A 14441-nucleotide genomic window follows, 5' to 3' on the forward strand; every position below is an offset into this window, starting at 1 on the left:
GTGGGGTCATGCTGGGCAGCAGCCCTGACTCATGAGCCTGACAGAGATGTTGCAAAGGTGAGTGACGTGGTCTGCAGAACCAGTTTGGGTAGTAGCCTTGCTCAGCTACTGAAGGGCACGAGACTGACTTGTGAGCTCAGTATGAGTTCTCATTCATTATAGGGAGCAAAATTACAAACTCAGGAAAACTCTTCTATTGTCATTTATTTTGGAAGCCTCATGACAGAGAGGCCAAGAGATCAAGCTGAAAACGGTGGCATCCTAGTTTCAAAGCCAAAACCTGGGGCAAGGGAAGAAACTTTGAAGTGTGGAGATGTCCTTCGCAAGCTCTACCCAGCAGTTCAGAATGCTTGGTTGTAGTCATTAGTTCATAGGGTGGAGAGTGGGGAGGAGAGAATACTATTTCTCTGACACCTGTGAATGAATGTGTGGTGCTATACTAAGGCTTCCAGCCACAGTTTCATTCTGCTCTGTATCTTGTTGACTGGTTGGGGTTCTTTCTTTTTGATCTATCATTTTGGTTTGGAGGGGGCTCACAGGGAAGTTCTCGTGGACTACTCCTGGCTCAGTGCTCAGGAGACCCTACTGGTGTTCAGGGGACTCTGTTGCTGGGAACAAAACCTAGACTTCTTGCCCACAGAGCACATAGTCCAGTTCACTGGGATTCCTCCCTGGCCGCTGACTTGTTTCCTTGTTTCTTTATATTCAAGGCTTTGCCCTGAGGGAACCATCAATCACCAAGCCACCTGTTCTTTTTCTGATCCAAATGGCCTTCTTTACACTCAGTTGCCAACAGTGGGTTGCTGCCAAACTCACAATTTAAACTACAAAGTCATAAGTTAGGGTCAGCCTGGAGACTTCTTCTTTTCTTTGAGTCCATAAACATGCAATAAGTCCCTATTGTGGGCTAAGTGCAGACACCAAGCCGGTGTGCCTGTCCTAGGAAATGGACAAAGGACAAATGGACAAAGGTCATCTACCACCTCTCTCTGCACCCTCTCTCCCTTCCACAACAACTGAGACACAACAATATATGTATTTCTCTACATAATCTACACTTTGTCAAATTTTGCTACAAAAATTGGGGTGCAGGGGCCAGAGAGATAGTATAGGGGGCACCTGCCTTGCATATGCTGACCTGGGTTTGATCCGCAGCACCCTATATGGTCCCAAGAACTTATTAGGAGTGATGTCTGAGCAGAGACAAGTATCTGAGTGCATAATGATGCAACCATTATGTGAAGTTTAAAAATATTGTGCCAGTATTACTTAAAAGTCATTACTAAGCTGTCTACAATTACAGAATAAAAGGCCATAAACCAACATTTGACTGAAAAAAAATATCCCAGTAGATACCTTTACTGTGATTAGGTGATGGACAAATCAGGCAATCCTGTGTTCCATCTCAGCCCTGATACTCCTGAGCTGCCTGAGCTGAGTCCCAAGATGCTTTATTAGGAACAAGGGGAAATACAAGTATTTCTGAAAACTTTGAAAAGCACAAAGATATCAAAGCAATTGTTAAAAAGCCAAGCAAATGAAAAATGAAACTCGAAAGCAAATTAAGTCATGAGGTGAGTCAATTCCAGGTCACTTTATTTATCCTTCTTTTTTCAGATGTAAGGAGGAATTCTGAAATATGAGTAAAACTAATTCGAGAAGATGGTAAACATGAAAATTTCAAGGTTCCCATGTCAGAGATTATGGTTACAGGGTCTGGGATAAGGTGGAGGAGGCTAGAATTCTGAGTAAGCATCCCAGATGGGTTTTGATCCATGTGGTTGAGATCATCTGAATCAAGGTCCCTTCATACACTGGACAAACACACAATAACTCAGCAGACTGCTCCCCTGACCTACAAACCTGTCACATGCAACTGAGACACCACCTTAAAACACCTGCGCTGACCCTGCATTGATGTACTACACCTGCACATTTTACAAACATTTAGAAACAATTTGGGGGGGGTTGGGCCACACCCAATGGTGCTCAGGGTTTACACCTGGCTCTGCGCTCAGAGGTCACTCCTGGCGAGGCTCGGGGGAGACTATAGGGTGCTAGGAATTGAATCTGGGTCTGCCGCATGACAAGAACATACCTTAACGACTGAACTATTTCTCTGGTCCCTCTTTATCTACTTTATGTTTGTAAGATAAAAACATACTAAAAGACACAAACATTATTATTTATATTGATAAAACATTCAGATCATATCAACTATAGTATCTGACACCAATATATCAGGGTGGTAAACTCATTTGTGAAATTCACAGGAGTTTACACAAGAATAGGAAGGCTGGGGGCCAGAGAGATAGTACAGTGGGAAACGCCTTGCACGACTTATGCCCTGGCTATAAGAGAAATTTCTAGGGACCTTCAAGAATAAATCAAAAAGCAGAGGAGAAAATGAAATCAGTGGGCAGGTTCTACAGGACTGAGATGGAATGAGGTTCAGGTACCGGCCCACAACCACCTGCTAGCACTTAGCAAGTGGTTTAGAAATACAAGTATATTTTAGACACAGGTAAAAGAACAAGGTATCCAGTAAAAAGAGAAAAGAAAACAACTGTTTCAGGACATAAGGGCTTCCTTCACTTGGCAACAGACCTCTGCTGAGGAAAGCACTGGGTACATTCTCCCTCCCAATGCTTCCTTTTCTCCACTGACCATTTGTTTCAACCACCTATGTCTGAGGAGGCTCCAGAGCAATCTGTAGGCACTTGTGACAACGAACGCGCTCCTCGGGTCAGTCATCCAGCAGCATCACTCAGCAGCATGGATCCGAGAATATGCACAAGCAAGCAAACCACTGCAGGAAACCCACCTCAGCCAGGAGAGCCTTCTTTTCCAGCTTCTAGACCCCGTATTCCCACATTACCGAGGTATCACTTTGGCACAACAAAATATTACAGGAAGGTGACTTGGAGCTTTCCAGGAATGGCAGAACCATGGTCAAGAGCCAGTTCTGAGAGCCTGGAAGTGGTGCAGTGAGACAAGGGGGACCAAACACTTCATGTGGCAGAGCCACTGGCTTCCTGGACCTGCGTGCCCACTGATGGAAACCTACTTGCCAGCCATGGCTTAGAAAGACTTCTGTGAAAATAGGTAGGGAAAAAAAGATGCAGGGTACAAGAGCTCTGGTTTTGGTAAATGATATGCCCTTTCCCTCATGAAGCGGGTGGAGGTGGTGCCAATCGCACCAGGCGTGACTGAAGTTGCTCTGTCCTCTCAAGAACACACAAAACATAGCAGGCTCAAAATGACCAACACGTGATCCCCTCTGGGATGTTTCAGCTCAGAAATAGGGAGCCTTTTACTGCCACGGTCCAACCAATACAGGCAGAAGGGTCTCCAACCACAAGAATACTGTCTGTCCCATTCTGTATCAGGTTAGACCACATGGATTCACGGGCTGTATACAAACACAGACATTCCCAACTCATTTTAGCACCTCCAAGGGAGGTTGAGTTTCCTGCCCTCCCCCACCCCCAACTTGGCAGTTGCTTACCAACAAGCAACATCTGTTTTGTAAAGGAAAGGCCCTAAGAAGACACACATGCTTGACAAACCAGAGGCAGAGACTGGGTTCATGACTGAGAAAGAAGTCAGGCTCCTGGACTTATTTCCTGGCTCCACTTAGCAGCTGTGGCCTCTTGTAAGCTGCATCTTGTCTCTGTGCCTCAGTGTTTGCATCAATAAAATGGCAGAACACAAACAGTTTCACTTCACAGGGCCTTAATGATCCAATGGGGAAATGTGAAGCCTTCTCAATTATCCACAAACGTTCTCAGGTAATTATTTTACTTTAATTAACCGATGGATTGTGGTTATGTTTTCAGGGTTTCAAGGAGCTAATGGAGTGCTTTCTTGCAAAACAATCTTTTAAAAATGTTCCTGTTTGGGCTTTGGAACTTGAAACCATCATGTGGAGGAGTGACAGAATAAGAATGAATCACTTTCCTTTTCTTAATCTAGAAAAATGGTTGCTTTAGCACTCCTTCAGAGCTCTGATGACAGAGGGGCTGATGACGAAAGGTGGCAGCTTCGGGTTTCCCATGAACAGCTTGGGCCTCGCTGATATCCAGCAAAGAACTCCAGATCACTGCAGATGGGGTCACAGGCAGGAATTCTAGGCCACTTAAGATTTTTTTTTTTTTATCTAGATTGAGGCAAGAGGTGCTGAGGGAAACGTTCCAGCTACAGTAACTTGTGCTCTCTGGAAATGTCACATCTGGTTAAGTCAGCTTTGAGGACCAGCCTCCACGTTCAAGTTGGTATCTTTTGCTAACAACAATAATGATAGCTGACACTCGAGCTGCACTGACTATATGGCAGGTGGCCTCCAGTGTCCTCACAGGCTTCTGTTGCCCTCCTTGTGGTCAGATGGATCTTCATTCACAGTAAGGAAGAGTGAGGATCAGAGGGAGGCTAGGGAACTTGTCCACTCCACAAGCATTTCTCCTACAACCACTACAAGCTAGGCATTGTTGTTCAGTGAATGACCAAAACAGATTTCCTACCCTTACAGCATTTTCATTCTTTGGTAGACATTCGGTAAATAAAATTTAGAATACCTATAACAGATATGGAAGAGATCAATGCTTTGATACACTGGAAGGTGAGGTATTTCAACTTTTCAGATCAAATGGTTAACAAGGGCTTCCTGAGGTGATGTCTGATCAGAGGTTCTGAGCACAGAACCAACGCTCTCACCTACGCTGCATGGCCTGTACTGGCCTTCAAACCAGCCCAGGGCCAGGGCCAGGGCCAGGCCTTACCATCACACCTCCTGTGGAAGAAAAAGGTCTTGTGGAATTTCTGAACTGTAAATTCCCTTTCAGGGATCAGGGCAGGCACCCCCAGCTGAAGCTGCACAGGAGGCAGCCTGGTCTGAGATGGACTTCTGGTGGGCAAAAGCATTCCCTGCCAGCCCTCAGCCCCAAGAATCCCCTTCAGTTGCTCTGCCTGTGGCCAGAATGAGATCTTCCTGGAAGCTTTGAAAAACTGGGGCCTTGGGGTCGGAGTGACAGGACAGTGGATAGAGCACTTGCCCTGTACGTGTCATGCTCAGGTTCGATACCCAGCACTACGATAGTCCCACAAATCTTGTCAGAAGCGATGTCTGAGTACAGACCCAGCACTAAGCCTGAGCACTGCCAGGTGTGCCCCCCAAACAAAATAAAAACAAACTGAACTCTGCCCAAAATAGAAAACTGGCAATTGTCAGTTTCCATGAAGGAATCCCTCTTTCCTACTTTTCAGCTGTTTCCTTAGCAGACACACATTCTTCAGCAGCCATCACTCAAACTGTGACTCTTCCCATGGGGGAAAATGTACTAAATCCCCCCAGGCAGATTGTGCTAAACCCTGTCAGCGTTCCAAACGGGACCTTCCTCTAAATCTGTTATTGTGAGGACACAAGTAGCCGACACCAATCAACACTAGTGTCATTACCATCACCACCAGTCATCAGCTACTTTCTCCTTTCTAGAACACAAACTGGATCTTCCAACACTCCCACTTACAGGATGGAGCTCGGCCTGCCTCGGTCACAAATGGCACCTGACTCAAAAACCAGATTGCTAGCTCCAGGCGCGCCATGCTATATAACCTCACCAACGAAAGCCTTGCATTGACTAATGACATCAACATCTCTGTATGTGTGGGGTGGGGATGAGCAGGGAACTATAATAACCAAATAAAGTGAATTCATCTGACCCTGTATTTAGTAAGAATGCAGCTCTAGAGCCAGCAAGTGGGGCCTGATATAAGAGATGTCACTTAGACTTGGTTGGCTTCTCTGCAATGAAGGGCCAGGGAACATCCTCAGCTCCCATTCTCCTTCCTTCCATGTGGTGGCTGCATCCCAGCATCCTCAAAGCCCGAGGAGTCCATCAGAGGTACAGTCTACAGCTTCCTGTTTCAGACTGACCGTTACCACTGTTTTCTGAATGGTTGGCCCACTGAATCACAACAGGAGAATGTGCCTGGTTCACAAGTCCAATAATAGCCTGGAAATAGAAGCCATCTGAAAATGTTCCTACACTTGAGCTGGGCTGGCAAAGATTGGAAGTGATTATAAAAAGCAAGTGAGAAGAAAATGTTACTGCAAGGAAAATTGAATCCACATGAGTTTTAAAGAATTCCATTCCAATTGAGAGTATTAGATTATACATTTTGGCAATCACTAAAGACTAAAACAAATACAATTATTTTAAATTGAAATTCTATTTTAAAGTTGAAAAAAATAAAATTGCCACTACTGGATGCCTGAGGCCTAAATCCCCTTCTGTGGTTAACTTACCTGTGCAACAAATTCCCTGCCTCCTTTTAAGTGGCTTGTATTTAAAATTCACATTTAGACTTAACGCTGACTTAATTATCTAAGCAGAATTCCAGATGATACAGTAGGCTCCAATTTAAGCATTCCTATGGAAAAGTTTTCAGCTGAAGTATGTTCTGAGTCAGAGGTATTAGTCTGCACTTTAAAGATTCCATCTGCATCCCTGCCATGACCAAAGTGAATCTCCTGGCACTCTAGCTGGGCAACCTGGGGAGCACGCATCCAAAGAACTGGCTTCTTTGGCATCCTGTGGCACTTTAGCTAAACAGGGGCAGAACCACTCAGGCACTAATTTTTCCCACAAAAATCACTACAATATCAATGTTCTCTGGCACATCTGAATTCAGGGGCACTTTCTGAGAAACAGCTGGAAAGGAATCCAGCTGGTACCAGTAGGGCAGAAAACAGAAGTGCGTACAAATCCTATTACCCCCAATGCCTGGGCCAGTTTGCTCTCAGAAAAGCATTTCCAAGCTCCTTTTAGTGGCTTCTAACAGAATGTGACTTTAGCAACTGCAAGTAATTTAGCAAAATCATGACTGCTTTTCCAATTTGTACTCTTCATCCAGATTATAAACAAAAACTACCTCCAGGCTCTCATCCTATCCTTGGAAAAAATCATCTTTGCTGGCAGAAACCTACCCCTTTGTACTGCACATAACATACTTTGCTGAGGTGGGAGGTCTATCTCGACTTTCTTCTCGGACTAGTGTCCAACAAGCCAAGGCTTGCAAGGGATGAGCCCCTAGCCCTCTTCTTTTAAATGGCTCTTTCTGCACTATCTAAAAAAAATCAAAAAAGATGTTCTAATGAGTTGTAATCTTGTTATGATTTTTTTGTTCGCTGACTGGATTGGGTCAGCTTGACTTGCGGGTCCTATGATAGCGGCAGAAGCACAAGCCAGTTCAGAATAGGGTGAGACTCCAAGGAGCAGCAACAAACTCATCGGCAGTCGTTGTGCACCAGGACAATATCCCAATCCACAAACATGATTCTAATTGTTTGCTGATGCTCCCATCCAAACATCTTACTCCAGAAAGCAAATGGCCTGCATTCTACATTTAGAGGAAATGAACTCAAAACTAAAACTGAAAACTAAATACAACAAAAAATTGAAGAGTGAAAGATTGTAGCTTAGAGGCAGGTCAAGTCAGCTTGGCACATAGGGGAGCTGCGACACTTCTGAGCAGAATCACTGCCCTGAGTACTGGTCTTGCTCCTAGTATTGTCAAGATCAGGTACCGGAAAGTCTTGTTAAAGCTTCCAAAACTGTCAAATTCAGCCTAGCTTATCAGGTCACCTAAAGCACTGTTTGGGAGTAAGAACAGTGCAGGGAGGTGAAAAGAGAAGGGGAGGAAACCAGCAGTGTAGCCAGAAGCAGGAAGAGGGTCTTGGGTCCCCAAACTGGACATGGGGGCATGGGAGCTGGGTCAAGCAATGCACAGACTATAGTGGTTTCTTTTCTGCATCCATCCAAACCTCAGGTTTCGTTCCATTCAGTGTAAAAATTAGCAATATGAGTGACACTATTTCCATCCGCCAGTCATTTTCTTAACACACAGTACTGCATCTTGTAGCAGACTTCTCAGGGAAAGTTGAAGGCCTTACCAGGGAGAGATCTCATGGGCCCCCACCAAGCTAAACATCTGCTGACAATTGTTCTTCCCCTCAAGGCCAATCATCTCCTCACTCTAGAAAGTATGTGCACCTGAGACTGGCTTCAGAACAGGCCTGTACTTCTCATTCCTAAATGAATCCAGAGTTTTTGAAAGACAGCACCTAATCACAGGGTAAGGATGAGTCTAGTCAAGCATTAGATAGACAATACCCACATTCACCATTATTTCCCCCCAAACTCAAAATCTTAGGTGTGCACTGGGTGGTCTGTAAATCTTTAAATTACAGATCAGCCAGGACCCACCCCAAAGAGCCCAAGTACAGGTTGGTGGAAGGGCCTTGGGGTGGGTTCCCTTTTCCCTCTGGGTTAAATCAGAACCGCTGAGTCAGGGCAGGGCGCATCTTCCTGTGGCCAGGGCAAAGCCTGGTGCTCAGCCCTCTCGGGCATTACCAACAAATCACCTTCAGCTCTTCCACCTTCCCCAGGTCATCCCAAATGGGTGAGTCCACACTTCCAAAATTCCTACTAGTTTTACTAGATCATTCACTGAGACTAGACCCCACTAAAGAGGGAAGCGGCCATAAACAAACCAAAATGGAACAGTTTTACGTCTCAGGCTGGTACTAGAAGGGCTGTAAGTACGGCTTTTCTTAACAGTGAAAGCCCTTTATAAACTTTTATGGGTGGTGAGGCCTGGATATCAAATGCATTAAATAAGCAATAATTTTATAAATCACTAACATATTAATACCCATAGTCACGTTACTATCTGCACTCACATCAAGTCAACAGTATCTTCCTGACTTTAGGTCTAGGGTGGGTTGAGAGCTTTTTAAACCTAATTTTTTCGGGGGGCTTGGGTGTGTGTGGGGGGGATGTTGGGCCACACTCGGCAGTCCTTAAGACTTACACCTAGCTCTGAGCTCAGAAATGACTCCTATGGAGATCATATGGGGTTCTGGGGATTGAACTCAAGTTGGCTACATGCAAAGCAAGCACCCTGTCTATTACTTTCTCTCCAGTCCCAAAATTTTAAATATCTAGTATGAGAAGAGGAAAGGTATCAAGAAAAGGTCCACAAAGGCCAGGGAAAGGGAAATGTGCCCAAATCACCCCAAGTGCCTGGTGCACAGCCTGGTAAGTATATGGCATGTACTGGGTCCTAGATACAAATTTTAATCTGGATGAATCCTTGCTAGAAACAACCTGTTAAATTAAGGCAGGCAGCCTGGTACGAGGTTTATCATCAGAAACACTGTACGATGAGAAAAACTAGGGATGTCATCACTTTATTAGGTTAAAACTATTTAGTCTTGTTTTTAAATCAAGTAAAAGCAACCAAATAGTGAGGCTCCTTCTTTGTGAGTTGTAAAATTTAGTAACTACCAGGTGCTAGTGTCTAAGAACCACAGACACTACACACAGAGGACAACACTTGCAGCTTATTTAAAAACCAAAGAAAACCCTCAAACTCACCAACTCTTAGGAGGAAATGCAAGAGACTCTAATTCACTTCTCATTTTTGGCAGGTTTAAAGCGGAACTAAGATCCTGAAAAGAAACGCCCAGTGCAAAGCACCAAAGACCCAGACAAAGGTGGAACTGGCTACAAGTCTGATCACTGAAAGCATGGAGGTAGGAACAGAGGAGAGTCGATTCTCTTCCCAGAGCAGTGAGGGTTCACATGAGGAGAGGATGCTGAGGCCAGCACTCAGTGCACTGCAGCTTTTAAAACAGGTAACTAAAACTTTAAAAACATCAACCTCTTGCCACCTCCACTCTGGGTATTGCTAACATATGGTTATCATGAGCCAAATTTGGGAATAACTATCCAGGAGAGGTTGAGCATTACTGCCTTTTCCTATAAAAATAAATAAATAAAGCATCCATACAAATTAGCAGAAGATGCTAAGGACGCAACCACCCACACAGAAAATTCACTTATCAAAGTAAATTCAGTGACACTTCTCAGCATCTCTGTCCACTCTATCTACCATTTAGGTGGCATATAAGCAATATGAAAGGACAAAATATTAAGTTGTTGCTAAGAAGAAACAATCCAAAAGAAAGAGCTCATCTGGGCAGAAGGCCGACTTTACACAGTGAGCTTGAGTCACAATTGCCTCTGCAAGGTCATTCTTTATCTTTAACCCAATGATGTACAAAAATGCAGTCCTTTCACAAGGGTTTGTAAAGGTTTTTTTATTGGTTACAATTAATATAAAATGTATCATTCAAATTCCCCTAGTTATTAAGTGCCTGCTAGCAACAGTATTTAAAAAAATTATACATCTGACAAGCTCAAATTATTTATTTCATGCTGGAAGGGAAAAAATAACAAACACCATTGTTTCGTATCTGTAAATCACCTCTCTCTCAAGGCTACATTGGTTAAAATCAAAGGACAACCCCTTTTGCAGTCAAATTGTAAATTTTAATGTTTTCATTAGAATAGTCTTTTATATCACTCTCCAACAAGAAACAATAAAATAACTAACAGCAAACTTCAATACAAGAACACTCTCCAGATTAACAACTCAAACAAAAATATAAGATGCAAATCACATACAATACAATTGAAGCGTCCAAAACAATTTAAATAATTTTAAATATTTTATTTTTAAACTGCTACAAATGCTTTATACAATATTTCAACATAAAGTCCCCATAACAGAAATGTAACAAAATGGGAATGATAGTGAAAGGGTTAAAGTGGCACAAATTCACCAAACAAGTATTAAAACTACAAATTTTAAGAGGTAGATTACTTTTAAAGTTGAGAACAAAACAAAACAGAAAAAAACAACACAAATAAAACCTAGCTGTTTTCCACCAGCTCAGTCATTAATTAGAAAGAAGGCCTATAAATGCATGGAGAAATGGTAACTTCTATAATCAGGAAGAGGTCACTTTGTCATTTCTACTTGTCATCATTTTTTAATCTCTATTAGAGACTGAAGTGTAAAACCTGATATGTAAATTCATTTATATTTATGTGTAGACATCTATCTATACAGAATGTGATGTATTGGGGGCAATGATATTGCTACATAGTCTCTGATAATATAATTATAAATTAGTGCCAGATAATGACCTGAGAGGATAATGTCCATTTGGATATATAAACATGACACTGGAAGAGGCATTACAAAAAAAAAAAGTCTATATCCAATCTGGTTTCCTCTTCATTATGCTGGCAATCTGCTTGTGATATAAAAAGCAACTAAATGCCTCCCCCACCCCAACCCCAATTCATTGAAAAGAAAGGCATCAAGAGCTGGTGTGTGACCAAAACATTTTAAAATGAGTGCATCAAAATTTGTCATCCCTGAAACCTACAACAAACTACCAGTAAAACAGAGAACTTGCTTTGCAAGGTTAAGTTCAAATCGTTCCTTTCTCTGTTATGTGCCAAAAACAAAGGCCACACTCGGATCTGAGTTACCAGTCCCGTGATGACAAGCCAGTTCATCTGACCCGTCTTACAGCGCCCTCCTCTTTGGATCTCAATCACCCGGGAGCCCAGCTCGCCTGCTGGGCACCAGCGAAGAAGCAGATGCCTGACTCTAACCAGGGCAACAAGAAGCCTGCCGGAAATCAGCTGTATGTTAGGATTTTGAGTCAGCTTCAACTTGTCTTGCAAGCTTGATAGATTTCGAATCCTTTGCCGTAGTGCTTATCCTAAGTTGAGCATGCAAGATCTGTACTTAGTCAATTAAGGTTTTTTGTTTGTTTGGGGGGTTTTTTCTACAGCAAGTTCCTAGAAAATAAGAAAACTGAAGATAAATGACAACATAACAGAACCTTGCATGAACTGACTATGTTAAAGAAAAGGTGAGCAGACCAAAGACAAACGTTAAAATAGCAATAGAATGATTCTGAAGGTATGCAGAAAATATGAGTATCCCACTTAGAAGAGACACACTGGGAGGAACACAGGCAGATCCAGTTGTAGTAGCAGGGGTGGCAGAGATGGACACATGGAAAATTAGCATCATTTTAATTCGTTCATGTTGATGGGAAAACAGTCTAAAATTTCCTGTTGCGTCTCCGTTTTTGACTGGCTGCAACAAGATCATGGTATTTTTAAAAGAACAGAAAACTGACCTATAAGGAACACTACGAGAATGTAAAAACACCTTGAGATTTACAAAAACCCAAGCTGGGTAAGAGGGGAGCAGTGGAGAGTATACTTCTTTGCCTCCCTTGCTCATGGATATGAGTCTTCAGTAACAAATCTAAATTCCCACCAAAAAGCTACCTATGGCTTGCATATGTCCTTTTTTAAAAAACAAAAACCACCCTTTCTGGCACACATTGGCTTGTGCTCAGGAAACGACCAACTAACACATTCTTTTGAGGTTTAATGGGAACCTCTTACGACATTCACATGGCTGGCTGCAAACATATAATCCAAAAATTGTCGAATCCGAAACTGGCTTTCAAGTAAAATGTGTGAGGGTCAGAGACTCTTTAACAGTTTGTTATGATGAAATGAAATTCCTTGAATATGCAATGGGCTAAATAAAGCAAATTTCACTGTGAACGGAGTAAACACCTCTAGACATATGCCATGAGATCATCCCTGAATAAACTCTACATGTAAAGTTATGCCGAAGAGGAAAGAAGGCTCTAATTAAAACAGCTCTTTAACAAGTGCAATATAACAAACATGCACCAAGGATGAGGTGGAGGACCATGGGCCAGACACTGATGAACCACTGTGCTGTATTTCCCTAGGGCTGAGGTTAGGCATCTAGTCTTAGAGGACAAATTCATTACAAGGTACCAACACCACAGCACACTCTTAAATGCCAACTTTTATGTTCAAATAAATTTACAATCTTGTTGCACATTTGCTTAATCCTCAAAAAACTTTGGAGCTTTATGGTCATTTGGAAGTGGTCCCTGCCTATACATGAAGGATATTATATCCTTCAGATGTGATCACAGCACAGCTCCAGTGGCTCACACAAAAGCGGAGCAGTTACTATAGACGTGTGCTGCTACCATCCACCAGTCAGAACAATATCCAGCTTTTCTTGTCTCATTCTTCTGTGTTTCCTTTTAGAAAAAAATTGCATTCCACCAATGTAATCCTCTGTTAACTATCAGACAAAGTAAAATTAAGAAAAATTAACTGGAGCCAAAAATAGAGTTTTATTAGGCACTTTGGTTCTTTGCAATCTTAAAGGTTCTCAAAAAAAGTACTGGGAGAGTATGAAGTTATGTAAAATTAATAAATTTACAATTATAGTTTTAAATTTTTTGTCATATTACCCTGAACTGTATAAATGAGATCCAGTATAAAGTGATTCTTTCAGATCTATGGGAGATGAGAGGAAATACATGTATCATTGATGTATGACAGCATCAATCACCTAGGAGATGTTTTCTAGTGCAGTCTGAAAATGATGTTATATTCTGGTTCTTTAAGTCATAAGCAACATGAAAAACAGTTCAAGAATCCTCGACCTTCCAGAATACAGACTCAGTGCAAGCAGTTTAAACTGCTATAGGCGAGGATTCTTGACAGTTGACAAGCAGGTGCTTATTTTTTACAGGGCTAAGTGCCAAGATGTTGAATAAAAGCTATGGCAACTGATTCTTCAATATAAGTATAAAGTGGCTTAAAAAAACAACAACAATCCTTTATTCCTGTAGTAAATCATTCCAATAGGTCTTGGCTAATCATTCTTCGGTTCATCTTTCTTTAACCCTGAGTTAAGGCACAACAGCACCAAAAACTCTAGCTTATCAACTGCGGTGACAAAAGCACCTGAGTCCTCATGATCTCTCCCAAACAGCAGTCCCTTCATAGTTAACTGTCATTCCATTTGTTTTCAACACCAAATAAGTTCCAGGCACAGACCAGAAAGCCCAGAGCCAGGCAGCTTACTCTGAAAGGACTAGACTTTAACATTCTGCAACAGAAATTGTTTGGCAATCATGAATTTCACATATGACTGACCTGTAGGTATTATTCGGGAAAAAAAGCAAAATTCCAAGGGTATACACCAATTCAAGTTATTTAAGAATCTTAGAAGGTTTGAGAAATCTTTGTAAGACATGTAACTTTTGTTGTTGTTTTTACTCTATTCACTAAGAACAGATCTTAATATAGGGAGAACACAGAATAAAATAATAAAGTCATCTCAAATCTAAGATGAGTTCTTACGTCATTGCAGGGGAAACAAAGGCACTGACAAATGAGGCTGATGTGCCCTGGTTACCACACGTGCCTGGCCTCACTGTAGGGTTCCAAGCACACCCTCTCCTACTCTTCCGTTCCTCTGGACGCTGGCTTATTTATTATCTTATGGCTGGAGAAAGGAGAGGGTAGGGGTATAATACATTTTAAAAGAAACAATGCTTTGTTTTAACCAATGACGCGAGCTTTTAAAATTAAGCCACAATAAAACCATGAAAAATATAAGCAGTCTGTTACTAAAACTATGCTTAAGTCAAAGAAATATAAAAC

General features: G+C 42.2%; 1 protein-coding gene across 4 annotated transcripts in view; it reads right to left on the bottom strand.

Annotated features, from left to right (window-relative positions):
- Positions 1-14441, bottom strand: part of PRDM2 (PR/SET domain 2) — a 128539-nt gene that overhangs the window by 26211 nt on the left and 87887 nt on the right. Inside the window, exon 9 of one of the 4 annotated variants that reach the window (XM_055137842.1) lies at positions 10142-11720. The exons of the other annotated variants lie outside the window; for them this stretch is intronic. Coding sequence (XP_054993817.1) covers positions 11708-11720 — 13 coding nt within the window. The 3' untranslated portion in view covers positions 10142-11707. Of the gene's footprint in view, positions 1-10141; positions 11721-14441 lie in introns of those variants that run through there. 4 annotated transcript variants of the gene reach the window in all.

The sequence above is a fragment of the Sorex araneus genome, chromosome 5 (assembly GCF_027595985.1).
Source record: "Sorex araneus isolate mSorAra2 chromosome 5, mSorAra2.pri, whole genome shotgun sequence".
NCBI classification, from domain to species: Eukaryota; Metazoa; Chordata; class Mammalia; order Eulipotyphla; family Soricidae; genus Sorex; species Sorex araneus.